The 13,618-nt window shown below is 51.0% G+C and overlaps 1 protein-coding gene across 4 annotated transcripts in view; it reads left to right on the forward strand.

Moving 5' to 3' along the window:
- The first annotated feature begins 3,602 nt into the window (after window positions 1–3,602).
- Window positions 3,603–13,618, forward strand: part of TFCP2L1 (transcription factor CP2 like 1) — a 60,438-nt gene continuing 50,422 nt past the window's right edge. Inside the window, exons 1-3 of one of the 4 annotated variants that reach the window (XM_036858988.1) lie at window positions 3,603–3,854; window positions 4,452–4,481; window positions 7,359–7,510. In XM_036858988.1, the coding sequence (XP_036714883.1) occupies window positions 3,793–3,854; window positions 4,452–4,481; window positions 7,359–7,510 (244 nt within the window). In that variant the 5' untranslated portion in view covers window positions 3,603–3,792. The remainder of the gene's footprint in view (window positions 3,855–4,451; window positions 4,482–7,358; window positions 7,511–13,618) is intronic. The other 3 variants (XM_036858989.1, XM_036858990.1, XM_036858991.1) reach the window with 3 other exon arrangements.

Here is a 13,618-nt window from a genome sequence, read left to right on the forward strand (position 1 = left end):
GCTGGAGGATGCTGCCCGCTCTGTATTTGCAACCCACTGTCCCCAAGCCTGTGGGCATAATAGGGCCCATGGGAGAGGCTCGCCCCAGGAGAACACCCCTGCCCACGAGCTCTGTGGGGCCCCAGGCCACTCCTTAGGAGCAGACACACCTCTGATCCCAGCACGTTTGCCCAGCCTCGTGTGAAGAAAGAAATGCAAGGCCTCAGGACAGGAATTGATGGTAACCAAAGAGCACGGGCCCTGAACTCTCAACTCTGGCCTTGAAACCCAGCTGTGGCATTCAGCTTCCTGAGCCTCAGTTTCCTCATCTGTGAGATGGGGTGATAAGCCTACTTCTCAGCATCGGCATACTGCAGGGAATGGCGCCAGACCTGGCACAGAGTAAAAGTCAATAGTCCTCCCTGGTGGTGCAGTGGTTAAGAACCCGCCTGCCAATGCAGGGGACACGGGTTCGATCCCAGGTCTGGGAAGATCCCACATGCCAAGGAGCAACTAAACCCAGGAGCCACAACTACTGAGCCTGCATGCCACAACTACTGAAGCCCATGCGCCTAGAGCCCGTGCTCTGCAACAAGAGAAGCCACCGCAATGAGAAGCCTGCGCACCGCAACAAAGAGTAGCCCCCGCTCGCCGCAACTACAGAAAGGCCGCGTGCAGCAATGAAGACCAAACACAGCCAAAAAAAAAAAAAAAAAAATAGTCCACCATAAGTGAACTGTGGACATTTACAAAATGAAAAGAGGGACCGATAGGCTATCGCCTGCACGTCTGTCTTCTCCTAACAGGACTGGGAGCCCCTGGGGCCCAGGCTGGTCCTAATTGTGCAAAAATGACAAGTCACAGGCAGGGGTACGCATCCTTGTTCACACAGCATGACTCAGAGGCAGTCTCCAAGGGCATTGCCAATCCTACCCTCAGGAGAGTCAAAATCTGGGAATTCCCTGGTGGCCCAGTGGTTAGGACTCGGCCCTTTCACTGCCGAGGGCCCGGGTTCAATCCCCGGGCCGGGAACTAAGGTCCCGCAAGCCGTGCAGCATCACCAGAAACAAAAGAGTCAAAATCTAGGAATGGAGTGAAGGTATGCAGTCACCTAAAGGGACACAAAGGGCTGGTCATTCCTGAGAGGCTACGCTCACTAACCCTAAGTTTCATCACCACCTTGGAACTAAGCCTGATCACTCCCATTCACCAAAGGCAAGACTGAGGTTCAAAGGGTCCAGTAATCATTTCTCCGGTGGTATGAGACAAACCATGTCACCTGTTCGTGGCTTAAAGCCACGTCTGTGTGTTTGCTCCCAGGGCTGCATTCTGGGCAGGGCTTGGTGGGTGGCTCATTTCTGTTCCATGCGGAGTCTGCTGGAGCGGATCCACTGGCCCAGCCAAGATGGCCCTGCTGGTGGCCCGAATGGCGGGGGCCCGGTGGGCCTTGCTCTCCAGCGGGGTGGTTAGACTCTCCTCTCGGCAGTCCAGAGCTCCAGGAGAGCGCAGGCAGAAGCTGCCTGGCTTCCTAGGGCTGACTGGAACTGGAACACCCGTGTTCTACAGTCAAAGCAAGTCCCAGGACCATGCTGATGTGAGAGGCCGCACGCGGTCCAGTTACCCCAACCTAGGCCCACACATCTTGACAAAGCCAGGTGGGAAAGCTGGATTTGAATCAGGGTCATCTCCTTCCCATGTTTCCCATGCCCTTTCTCCAGGCTTTTGCACAGGCTGCGTGCTCAGCTGGAGACCCTTGTCCAGCCTTGACTTCACAGGTTGGCCGAACTTCCGCCCATCCATCAGGAGACATCACACTACCTGGGAGACTTTTCCGAGCTCCAAAATCCTCCCTTGCATTCACAGGGCAGCCTCTACATCCTTGATCACACTGCACTGTCATTGCTGTTTACCCACTGGCCTCTCCAGTCAGAATGCAAGCTTGCACCTCGCACCCAGGGCCATGCCTGGCACACAGCAGGTGCTCTGGGGTTATCTGCCCAGTGAGGGAATCCAGAAAAGGGCATGCTGTTTCTACACCACCTCAGAGCGCCTCCCACATGACTTGTCATGGATCCTCAGACGGAGCTTAGTGTTCAGGATGTTTATTTGGAGGTTCCCTTGAAATTAACACCCATGCAAGGGATGGGAAGGACACAGGAGTGTATGAAGAAGGTCCCGTGACAGCTCTGACCGACCCCACGGGGGATCCTAAGCCTACAATAGCCCATCAGCAGAGATGGCCAGACTTTGATATTTTGTGTGGGTAGTCATTGGGGTCACCCCAACAGGGGGTTACCTTGGGCAAGGAGGCTCTGCAACAGAGCCCCTGGGGTGGAAGGCTGTGGGCTGTCTGCTTGTAATCCTGCCTGTGGCTGGTGCAACAAATCCATCCGTGAAGGGGGATCTGAGTGGCAGGAGAGCAGTGGGGAGGTGGTGGGCCCTCAGAGCTGCCCAGAGGAAGTGGGTTGCCAGTTGTGACCAGTGGCTGGAGTGAGGGGGGACACCTAGAGAGCAGAGTGAGGGAGGATTTGACTCACCCCCATGCTTGGGGGAGCTGGGAGTTCTGGGCCCCGGTCTCTGGGGCACGTCATTTGCTCTGAATACCAGTCTGGGATAGAACGCGCAGCTCTTCTGCGCCAGGCGCTGGACCAACGTGGGGATGGGGTGGGTGCGAATATCACTCGGGTGTGGGTCATGGCTCTTTGACCTCCACTCCCTCCTAACTGCCCCACCCCCATGACCCACTGTCCACACTCCTTCCAGACTGATCTTTCCAAAAGGCAGATCATACAGGCAACTCCTCTGCTGAAAACACACTTAGAATAAAACCCCAGCTGCTTCTTTGCCGGGGCCTGCCAGGCCCTCTTTGATCTGCCCCACTCACCATGCCCGCCTCACCTCCTAAGCTCTCCCCTGGGTCACCCAGCCCCAGGCCATGCCAAAGCAGGTCAGCCGCAGGGCCTTGCTGGTTACTATTGCCCTGCTTAGAAGCACTTTCCCTCCGGATATTCACAGAGGCATTTCCTCTGAATCTGTAAGGCCTCAGCTCAAGGTCACATCCTCTAGGAAGCCTTCTCTGATTACTCACTTGATGCATTTCTTTTTTAAAATATTTATTCAGCTAATATTTATTGAGCACTCACTATGTCCCAAGCACTTTTCTAGGCGGTGGGGATAAAACAGTGATTTAGAGTCCAAGCCTTGCCCTCTTGGAGACAATCCATACACAAGCATACATTAAAAAACAAAACAAAATACGATTTCTGAGCGTGTCACAGTGCTATGAAAAAGCAAGAGCAAGGCAAGGGTGCAGGCAGAGCAAGGTCGGGGTCCCTGACATCCAAGCTCACAGCGGCCTCTGCCCAACCGCGGTACCGCTCTGGGGACCCGCCCTGGGCACCCGCCCTGGGGCCGCGCGAGGGGGCGCGCGGAGGAGGCGCGTTGGTGACACACCGGGGCTGCGGTGATGGTTACCTGGGCCCCGCCCCCGGGGGCCGGGATGGAGCCCGGGCCTCAGCCCCCGCCCGCGGCCACGCCGCCCGCTCGTGGTCGCCGCCCTGGAGGCGCGCTCGCTCCCGGGGAGGACGCGCCCGTGCGGGTCACCAGGTGAGGCGGCCGCTGGAGCCATCTCCCGGCCGCGCGGCCTGGGGGCGGGTCCGGCCGAGGCCCCGCCCCCCGGGCAGTCCATAAATGCGCGGGGGGCGGGCGGACCCAGCGCTCGGGAGCGCTGCTGGCAGGTGACCGAGAGAGGTCGGCGCGCCCCGCGTCCCGTCCGCCGCGCGCCTGGGTCGGGCCGGGCTCGGAGCCCCAGCCATGCTGTTCTGGCACACGCAGCCCGAGCACTACAACCAGCACAACTCCGGCAGCTACCTGCGGTAAGGGGCTTGGGCCGAGGTCCGCCGGCCGGGAGCGGGGCGGCCGGGCGGGGGTCCCGAGCGCCCCCGCCCTTGGGGGACTGAGGGAGAGCCGCCCAGAGTCCCGCCTGGCACCGACGGACCGTCCCCAGCGGGACCCGACGCTCGGAGTTGGGGACCCCCCCGGGAGGCGGGTTTGCGGAGCCTGGTGCCCGGGGGGGCTGCTTCCCCGACGACCCCGGCGGGCGCAGAGCGCGCATCTCTGGCCGCAGTCTCTCCGGGGCCGTCCGCCTCCCTGTCTCTCCTCTCCCCGCTCGCGTCGGAGAAGAGGAAACTTCCTGCCGTCGGTCTGGAGCCTGTCCCGGGGAGTCTAGTTCCCTGCTCTTTGCCCCTCTCCGCCCGGTCCCTCTCCGGGACTCGCGTCCTCTCCAGTGTCCTTGCTCCGGCCGAGGGGCGAGTGAGCGGCGAGCGCGGCCCTGCGCTGGGCCTCGCGGGCCGGCGGGGGCGGGCGAGGGCTTGGGAGGGACCGGGTGCCCCCTCCCACCAGGTGGTCTTGCGCGTGTAGGCCCGAGGCCCGCACGTTGATTGCCCTTGATGGAAATCTTTCTTCTTCTGCAGGGATTTGACTAGTGCTCTTCAAAGGGAAAAGTAAGTCCTGCCTGTCTTGCAAAGTTTTCTCCCCTGTCCCCTTGAAGGAAGTGGCACCTCCGTTAGCTTCAGTTCCTGGAGGATTGTTTTTCCCTGTTGTGCAGCTGGCCGGGTACTAATGGGCGGTCATTTCACTTTCTGAACTCGCCTGAACCAGCTGTAGCCTGTCTTTATTTCCATCCTAGTCACAGTTTATGAAATGTGCCTAATTTAACCCAAAGGGCATTTGGTGTGAGCTCAGAGAAAGTGAATTGTGGGACCTAGGTGGGAAGTCGCTGGTACAGACCGCCCCACAGTGAGAGCCCGTCCTGCATGCTTTATTTTATTTTTATTTTTGGTCCCTAGAAGTTCCAAGTCAGATTTAGCAGTCCAGGTGATTTGGAAATCCTGGCTTTTGATAGATATTTGTCCAGTAGTCGTCCCCAAAGGCATCCCCATTCCAGAAGGCAAAGGAGTGATTGGATTTACGTGATATGTCTGCTGTGTTTTATCATGGGCCAGAGCGGTAGGGGATGGCAAAAGTCTAGGGTCTTAATTAAGGACTGATGGCTTCTCTGCAGACCATGGTGATGTCACCAGAGGGAGACTGCTCTGGGGGATGTTAAGCCCACCGGGAAGATTTTTTTTTTTTTTTTGGCCATGCCTTGCGGCTTGCGGGGATCTTACTTCCCCGTGCCCCCTGCAGTGGAAGCGTGGAGTCCTAACCACTGGACCGCCAGGCAAGTCCCCTACCGGGCAGATGTTAATCCCTGGCAGAAGGCTGTGTCTATTCGCTTACTTGAAATGCTACAATGGGATACGTTTATTGTACCTCACCGTGCAGTTTTAGATGTGATTTTGCCTGAATTTTATAGTTTGTGGCCATTCGGTATGTTGCCATAGCTTAGAAATAAGTTTGGAGGTGACCCTGAGTGGAGAAGTGAGTGTATTTAAAACTTCCTGGATACCGAAAATGTCATCCTTTTAGGGAATAATTCTCCTCTTGGGTGGGAGGTGCCCCTGCTCCGGAGATGGGATTTTGGGGAGTACCGCAGATACCTTTTAGGAATTTGGTATTGCATTCAGTGGGTTGAGGTGGGGTGGGAGTTGGGGTGAAAGGTGCCATAAAGCCATATGGGCTTCTGGGGTCGTTTGGGGAGCATGGATAAAAAAGCATGTTGGTCCACACTCTATTTTTTTTTTTCTTTTGGCCGCACCTAGCAGCATGCGGGATCTCAGTTCCCCGACCAGGGATTGAACCCGCGCCCCCTGCAGTGGAAGTGTGGTGTACTAACCACTGGACGGCCAGGGAAGTCCCCACACTCTATTTTAATTTCACTTCTTGGAAGTTGGGGTGTTCACCCCTGGAGAGGTTGACCTCGGTGAATGCCAAGGTGAGGGTCAGTGAATATGCCTCTGGTCCCCCTGGCTCTAGAGCGAAGGTCTTGTCCTTTTGTTGAGTTTGTGCATTTTATTTTTGGTCCTCTCCTCACTGAGCAGCACCTCTGCAAGTTGTCTCACCTTCCCAGGTAGTGGCCTGTACTCCCTTCTTCCCTCCTTCTGTTTCATGTCCTGGTGACTTTATTCCTCAGCAAATAAGGATGCCAGGCTTGAAACAAGTTACTGTTGAGTGATAGCTCTTACCCACCCTCCTCCCTGCATCCCTCCCTTTTTTTAAATTTAAAGGCACCAGCCCATGGATTATTAACTTAACGTGGTCTGGGCAAACACAAAATTATGCAATCGCCCGGGAAGCAGGCCTACCTGCTTCTCCCCTGTTCCTAGATAACCTCTTGGGCTGGGAGTGTGCCCCGGTCCGGGCAAAGGAAGGTGTGGGGTGGGAGAGCCAGGGCCGCGGATGGTGGCAGGGGTGGCCCCCCACAGGGGAGGTTTTCCACGTGAGCCCCAAGCCAGACTTTTCCTTCTGAGAGTTGGTCCGACATGTTGGGGTGTGTGCCGGGTCTGTGTTTTAGAGATACTCGTTTATGGTGCTGTATGAGGAGCAGATTATAGCAGTGACTCTGCTGTTTATATAGTGAAGTGGGGTCAGCGAATCTGATTCAGAACCCAGGATGCTCAGAGGGGAGAGGGTTATTAAGATAAGGGCACGGGCACTTTTTTGGCATCAGTGTCCGTGCCATAATCTGTTCCTAATCCAGAGAGCTTAACCAAGTCTCTCCTGCTTGCAGGTCATTCATGTTCTCAAGGATTTCTTTTTTCCTTGGGAAGGCACTTAAAAAATACGTCTAGAAACAAGTTCTCCAGTCCTAGGCTGATGTGAGGCTGATTTTTTGGATCTGATGGGGATTTTTGTTTAGAGGTGGAGGAAAAGAATCTTTGAGCATCTCAGTGTTTTCCATTTGGATAAGAAAACTGAACAGAAACCAAGGTCCTTCTTGTTTTGCGTTTAGGAGATATTAGCGTGACCCTTAAAATAGGGCTTATGGGCCAGCTGTCCTTTTTTTTTAGAAGGGTGGAGGGTTGTCTCAGTTCGGGTGGGTGAAGCAAACAGTTTCTCCATCTGCATGGTTTACAGAGTCCGGAGGACAGGAAGTTGTCTTGGTCTGAGAAGTGGCCAATACTGGAACAGTTTATTTAAAAAGATTAAAAATTGTGTTTGGGTTCTTATTCTAAAAGCCAGACTCTCGCAGATGGCAGCCAGGCGGCACCTGAATAAATCTCTCGAAGGTCATGGCGTGAAAGTAGAATCATCCAGGATTGGTCTCCCTCATTGGAAAGCATCTTAGAGTATCTGTGACATGCGGTGTGGTAGGCTGAACCCACTTGCTGCACCGTGCTGGGCTGCGTTGCCCTTGACACCAAGGTTGGCCACTTGGCCCTGTCTTTGCGAATGGGCTCCGGGGACCCTGCTCCTGACCCCTCCCTCCTGTGTTGCAGCGACGTCCTCGCTCTGCCCATCTTCAAGCAGGAGGAGCCCCAGCTGTCCCCCGAGAACGAGGCCCGCCTGCCGCCCCTGCAGTATGTGCTGTGTGCCGCCACGTCCCCAGCTGTGAAGCTGCACGAAGAGACTTTGACCTACCTCAACCAAGGTAGTGCTGGCGCACCGGGCCAGGGTGGAGCCTGGGGCCTGGGGAGACCGCCCAGGAGTGGGGAGTTGACCTGAATGACCCATTTGGGCCTGTTACCTTGTCAGGGTGGGAGAGTTGGGATTCGGGAAAGGAGCTCTGGTGTCCTAGCTGTGAGACTTCCTGAGCCTCAGCGTTTTCATCTGAGAAATGGACACATCAGCTATGTTGCACTCAGGCCAAATGAGTGAAGGTTCACATTCCTCGTATGGGCCCTCCAGGGAGCAGATGATACTCAGTGATTGGCAACCATACTTATAATTACTACTTGCTGCGACCACACCTGGTGTCCTTTCCCGGACATAGATTGAGCACCTTTGGTATACAAGGTCAGCTGCCCTTTCTGGAGCTGCACCCGGCAGTGATGGGAAGGCCCATCCTAACGCAGCCCAGGGCCCGGATTCCACACGTGCCAGGCAGGAGCCCTTTGTGGCGATGGGGGCAAGCGTGCTCACCGTGTCCTGGGAGAAATGGCATGGGCTTTTGACTTTGCTTTGCAGCCCCAGTGCTTCCCAGCTCTATGGCTTTTCCTCTGAGCCTCAGTGTGTTCACGTGTGAAATGAGAAGTGTCATTTTGTGAGGTTTGAGAGGATGAAGGCGCGTGAAGTGCCTGTTCCATTTCTGATGTCCTTTATCAGGACCCGTGGACCAGTGGCCTAACCGGTGGTGTTTTTGTGGTTTCTATATGCTATGTGCCTGTGTTTATTGCCCTTCCCCTCTGGGTCACCTCAGACGCCCTGGCATCCAGTGGATTAGTTGCCCCTGTGTTTAAAGTGAGCAGAGCCAAGGGGCAGGGGGATGCAGTACTTTCTGGAAGGGCAGGGGATGGCAGTGTGGTTGCAGTTTATCTTCCACGGGCGGCCTCCTTTCTGCAGAGCTCTGGCTTCCCGATCTGGGGAGCCAGCCGGGGGTGGAAGTCCAGCCTGACCATCAGGCTTACCTCTTGACAGCTCAGCTTGCCAGCTTCTGGGCCAGGAACCAGCTCAGAATCAGCAGGTGGCTCGGCTTTGGCCTCTAGATGTGGCCAGGGCAAGGGCATGCTTATCCCTGGGGGTGGCTCTGGGGCCTCAGCTGGTTGCCAAGCCAAGCTCGGTCAGCTGTGGGCGCCTGGCTCAGGCCCTGCGATCTATGTTCCATCTGCTGAGGCTGGTGACCGCTGACGGCAGGTGAGCTGGCTGTTTGGAAGAACGCCTCTGTGTGTCTGTGCTTGTTTAGGGAAGGGCTTTGGCCATTTTCCTTTCTCTTTCACACAAGGTCAAACGCTACCAACTTGTATATCTTGGAGCAGTGGTTTTCCCCTCTGGGCCTCTGCTCTCTTGCCTAAGTGCAGCATGAAGAAACTGGGTGAGGTTTACAGAGAGCTGAGGTCTGGGGGGGTTCTTGTTCCTGGCCCATCCTGGGGTCAGAGGCCCTGCTGGCCCAGCCGCTGGCCCAGTGCGCCCGCCTCCCCCCCTCCCCCATCCGTAAGGCCTTTGACTGCCCCACCTACCTTCCCTCCACCCCATCCCTCCTTTCTTTCAGTCAACTTTCAACAATGTTTGGCAGTCAACACACTAGGTCTTTTTAAAAGAGTTATCCTTTGCTAATATAGAGAAGATAAAAGAGGCAAAAAGAGTTGCCCCTGTGTTAATTTAGTGTATTTGCTTTAGGTCTTTTTTTAAGTTATATGTTCCTGATTAATTTTTTTAAATAAATTTATTTGTTTTAATTTTTGACTACGGTGGGTCTTCGCTGCTGCGCGTGGGCTTTCTCTAGCTGCGGCGAGCGGGGGCTACTCTTCGTTGTGGTGCGCGGGTGTCTCACTGCGGTGGCTTCTCTTGTTGCGGAGCACAGGCTCTAGGCGCACGGGCTCAGTAGTCGTGGCACGCGGGCTCAGTAGTTGTGGCTCGCAAGCTCTAGAGCGCAGGCTCAGTAGTTGTGGTGCACGGGCTTAGTTGCTCTGCAGCATCTGGGATCTTCCCAGACCAGGGATTGAACCCGTGTCCCTTGCATTGGCAGGTGGATTCTTAACCACTGTGCCACCAGGGAAGTCCCCACAGGGCTTAATCTTAAACTAGCATTTAAATGTAACCTCATTGCTAATGTGGTTGAATATTTAAAATATATTTATTGGTCTTTTAAATTTCTCCATCAGTTAAATTCATGTTCTTTGCACATTTCTTATTGGGATGGTTCCAGCTCACGGATTGTAAGAGCATACCCTATATGAAGAATATTAACCTTTTAGCTGCCATATATTGGAAACAATTTTTTCCCTGGCCATTTAACCATATTTATTTTGTGATAACTATATTTATGGTGTGAGATGTATGTCATGGATAGAAATTGACTTTCAGCATCTATTGTCAAGTCTTTCAGTTTTCTAAAATGATTTTTCTTTTATGTTTAGAATGCCTGCCCGCCCCAAAACCAGCTTAGTGGTTTCCTAAAGTTCATGTAATGGTTTCTAAATTTTAACATTGCAATGTGCTTGGAATTCTTTTGGAAACAATAATTAGTCATTTAATGATGATTTTGGATTATTACTATATAAAATATATGTATTTCTTTTTTTCTCCCAGCTTTACCAGTGGGATTTATACTTTCATACGTTACATTTGGAGTTTGTGACGTGATGTAAAAGTCTAAGTTTACTTATTTTTCTAAATAGTTGACCTACTAGTTAATGCCTAGTTTACCTCTTATTCTCACTGGTTTAAATGCCACTTTTGAAACATTTAAAAAGCTATATTCTAAACTATTGGTCCAGAAACAGACACTTGTGTAGATGTTTGTCCTGTACACCTGATTGTTGCCCCATTTCTAGTTGAACTAATTGTAGCTTGGACGTATGTTTCCCTTTTTGGGAGTAGAAGTTCCTTTTATCATTCTTAGTCATTCTCAGTCACCTATTCTTACAGATGGATTTTACAACCATTGAATCTTCCTTCTATACTTTTTTTTTTTTTTTATGAAGACATTTCTTGCTTTTATTCTGTGCTGTACAGTTTATTTCTTTCTTTTTTTTTTTTAAAATATTTTATTTATTTATTTATTTATTTATTTACTTATGGCTGTGTTGGGTCTTCGTTTCTGTGCGAGGGCTTTCTCCAGTTGCGGCAAGTGGGGGCCACTCTTCATCGCGGTGCGCGGGCCTCTCACTATCGCGGCCTCTCTTGTCGCGGAGCACAGGCTCCAGACGCGCAGGCTCAGTAGTTGTGGCTCACGGGCTTAGTTGCTCCGCGGCATGTGGGATCTTCCCAGACCAGGGCTCGAACCCGTGTCCCCTGCATTGGCAGGCAGATTCTCAACCACTGCGCCACGAGGGAAGCCCCCTTCTATACTTTTTAAAAAAACATTTATGAGATCATATACTTTATAAAGTTGTTTCTTTTATTAAATACTATTCTTGTAATATTTTCTATTATAAAGCCTCTTAGACATCATTTAAAATGTCTGCATAATATTTCACTATTTTCTCTTATTATTTAAGACTGATTATTGTCATAACTGCTGGGATGAAATATACAATGTAATTACTTGAGTGCCTGTCTCCCATAATAGAATGGAAGCTCTGTGAGGGCAGAGCCATATCTATGTTTTTAACATTGTATCCCCAGCGTTAAGCTTGGTGCCTTGATAGTAGATGCTCTGTAAATATTCAGAAAATTTAAAAATAAGCATGATTTATTTTATTTCCATTTCACTTTTTTCTCTCTCTTTTTGTTTTTTGTTGCTATTATCAGTAATGCTGTACTGGATATCTTTTTCAATATACCTTATTTAAAGTAGCTTCTATGCCTATGTCATATGACAAATAAGCATCAGTTTACAAAAAAAGGAGCTTTGACATATCAGTCAACAGTCAGAACCTTTCTGTTTAATTAAAAAGTTTGCTATTAAGTGTTTAATGTTTATTGCGTTGGCTCTATGATGTTTAGGGCACTGTTTCTCTGAGGCCATCCCATGTCTTCTTTCTTGTAATGATGTGTTTAAGGTTCTCCGAAGACATGGAGGGGATGCTGGATCTGTAAATGAAAAAGTCATTTAAACCATTGGATGCTCATTTTTCAGTGCAGTGTCAGACCAATGCCCTCACATCATGGCTTGGATAAGGTGTATTCCTTGTGGGTGTCTTATCACCAAGCCCAACGGCTAGTTTTGGATACAGTGAAAATGGTTTGAGAACCAAAGTACGTGCACTTCCCCTGAAATGGAGTCCTAAGGAGAAGGGGTAGACAGCTGTTGAATGGAGGTCTGCAAACTCCCAGGCCAATCTCTTTGTCAGTGGTCGAAGGTCACTGTGGAGACATCTTTCCCGAAGGCTGGAGCCGGAGGGAAGGGATGAAGTAGGTAAGGTGGTGGGAGAGTCAGGGAGATCAGAAGAAAGAGGACCCCAGGCAATCTGTGTAGGCAATTCTGGCTTTGAGATAAGAACAGCTTTGCAAGAATGGCTTGTTATGGAGAAAACTTTGGAATTTCCTACCAAAGCAACTCTTCGATCTTAAATATAGTGATGGATTTTTCCAACAGTCTCACGTTCATTCATTCATGGAATAAAACTTCCTGTCCGTTGGAAAGAGAGGATGGTTCAGTGAGAGAGAGAAAAGCCACGTGCAAAGGCAAGAACGGGCAGGGTGTGGGTGCATTTAAGCACGCTGTTTATGAAGAATCCTAAGCGATTCAATATGACTAGGGTTTGGAACATGAGGAGGGGTATGAATGATATATGGCTGGAGAGGTAGACCAGATAGCCAAGATCTCCTGCTGCCTTGCTGAGGCTGAGCTATTGGGCAGCCCGCCCTGGGCAGGTCATTTAAACAACCTCCCAGTGCTTGCAACTCCTCATGTGTAAAAGGAAGGAAATAGAATCCCTACCAAGTACGTGCTACTATGTAGCTAAAATGAGTTAATGCGGGCAGAGCACTGAAAACAGTGTCTGGCACTTTATATGAACTCACATATTAGCTATTATTAATAGTAACGTGGATACATGTTTCCCCCTAGTCCTATTAGGAAGTTAACATGGTCATCAAATTGGGACCTTGATGTATTTTATTTTATTTTTTGCTACTTTAATCCTTTCTTTTCCTAATTGAAAGGTTAACACAGGGTTGGTTCTAGAACTAAGAATTGTACCTCTTAGAACTGAAAGGTGGTCGCTTTGGAATAGGTTAAAGGCAGGAAGGCCTGCTGACCTTTTCTGTTTGTTAGTTTTTCATTCACTGTACCACCAGATAATAGACATAACCTGCAGGAGACATTCCTATGCAGGATGTTAAAATACTGTCTTTAAAATTGTGATCACAGAAAGCGCTGGACTCCTACAAGATGTGAGTTGTTGTGTTAGGGATTACTCTAATTGCGAGGTGAGGATCCTAGCCTTTATTTTTTATTTATTTATTTTTTTTTTAAGATTTTTAGAAATTTCATGTAATGTCTGAAACATTTATATTAACATATTTCCATACATATTTCCATACAAATACAAGATCCTAGCCTTTAGAATTCCCAAAGCACTTTCTGGTATTCTCTTTTGAGTAATTCCCCTAAAATGTATTATTCCCATTTTACAGGCCGAGAGAGGTGAACTCAGGCACACTTGGGGGGAGTGGTTGAGCACTGATGCGACCGTAAAGGGAATTCTGGGAGGGGCAGGCACCCACTTTTCCTAGGGCTCCCCACAGGCAGGATTCTAGGCTGGCACTTCCAGGAGCCATGCCTGCTGCCTGGAACGCCTGGTGCAGCTCTGAGGGGGCGCATAGGAGCCTTGCAGGGGAGAAGCCCAGGAAGGAGCCGAAATGGAGCCGGGAGAAAATGCTTCCTCAAACAACACCAAAAACCCCATGATCAGTTTCTCCTACTCCACCCCCGCCCCTCAGGCTCTCCACCCACCGTGACCTGAGGGAATGGTCAGGAGATAAGAAAGCCCAGCGGGAAGTCTTGTTTTCCCAGATCCTAGAACTGAGGCAGCTTCTGCTCTAGGGGGATCACTTAACCTCTAAAATCCTCGGGTTCCTCACCTGTGGAATTGAGCCGGGTCGCATTTTGTGCGTTGCCTTGAAAATTAAGTAAAGAACAAATGTCTGGCAA

This window comes from Balaenoptera musculus, chromosome 7, assembly GCF_009873245.2.
Source record: "Balaenoptera musculus isolate JJ_BM4_2016_0621 chromosome 7, mBalMus1.pri.v3, whole genome shotgun sequence".
Classification (NCBI taxonomy): Eukaryota; Metazoa; Chordata; class Mammalia; order Artiodactyla; family Balaenopteridae; genus Balaenoptera; species Balaenoptera musculus.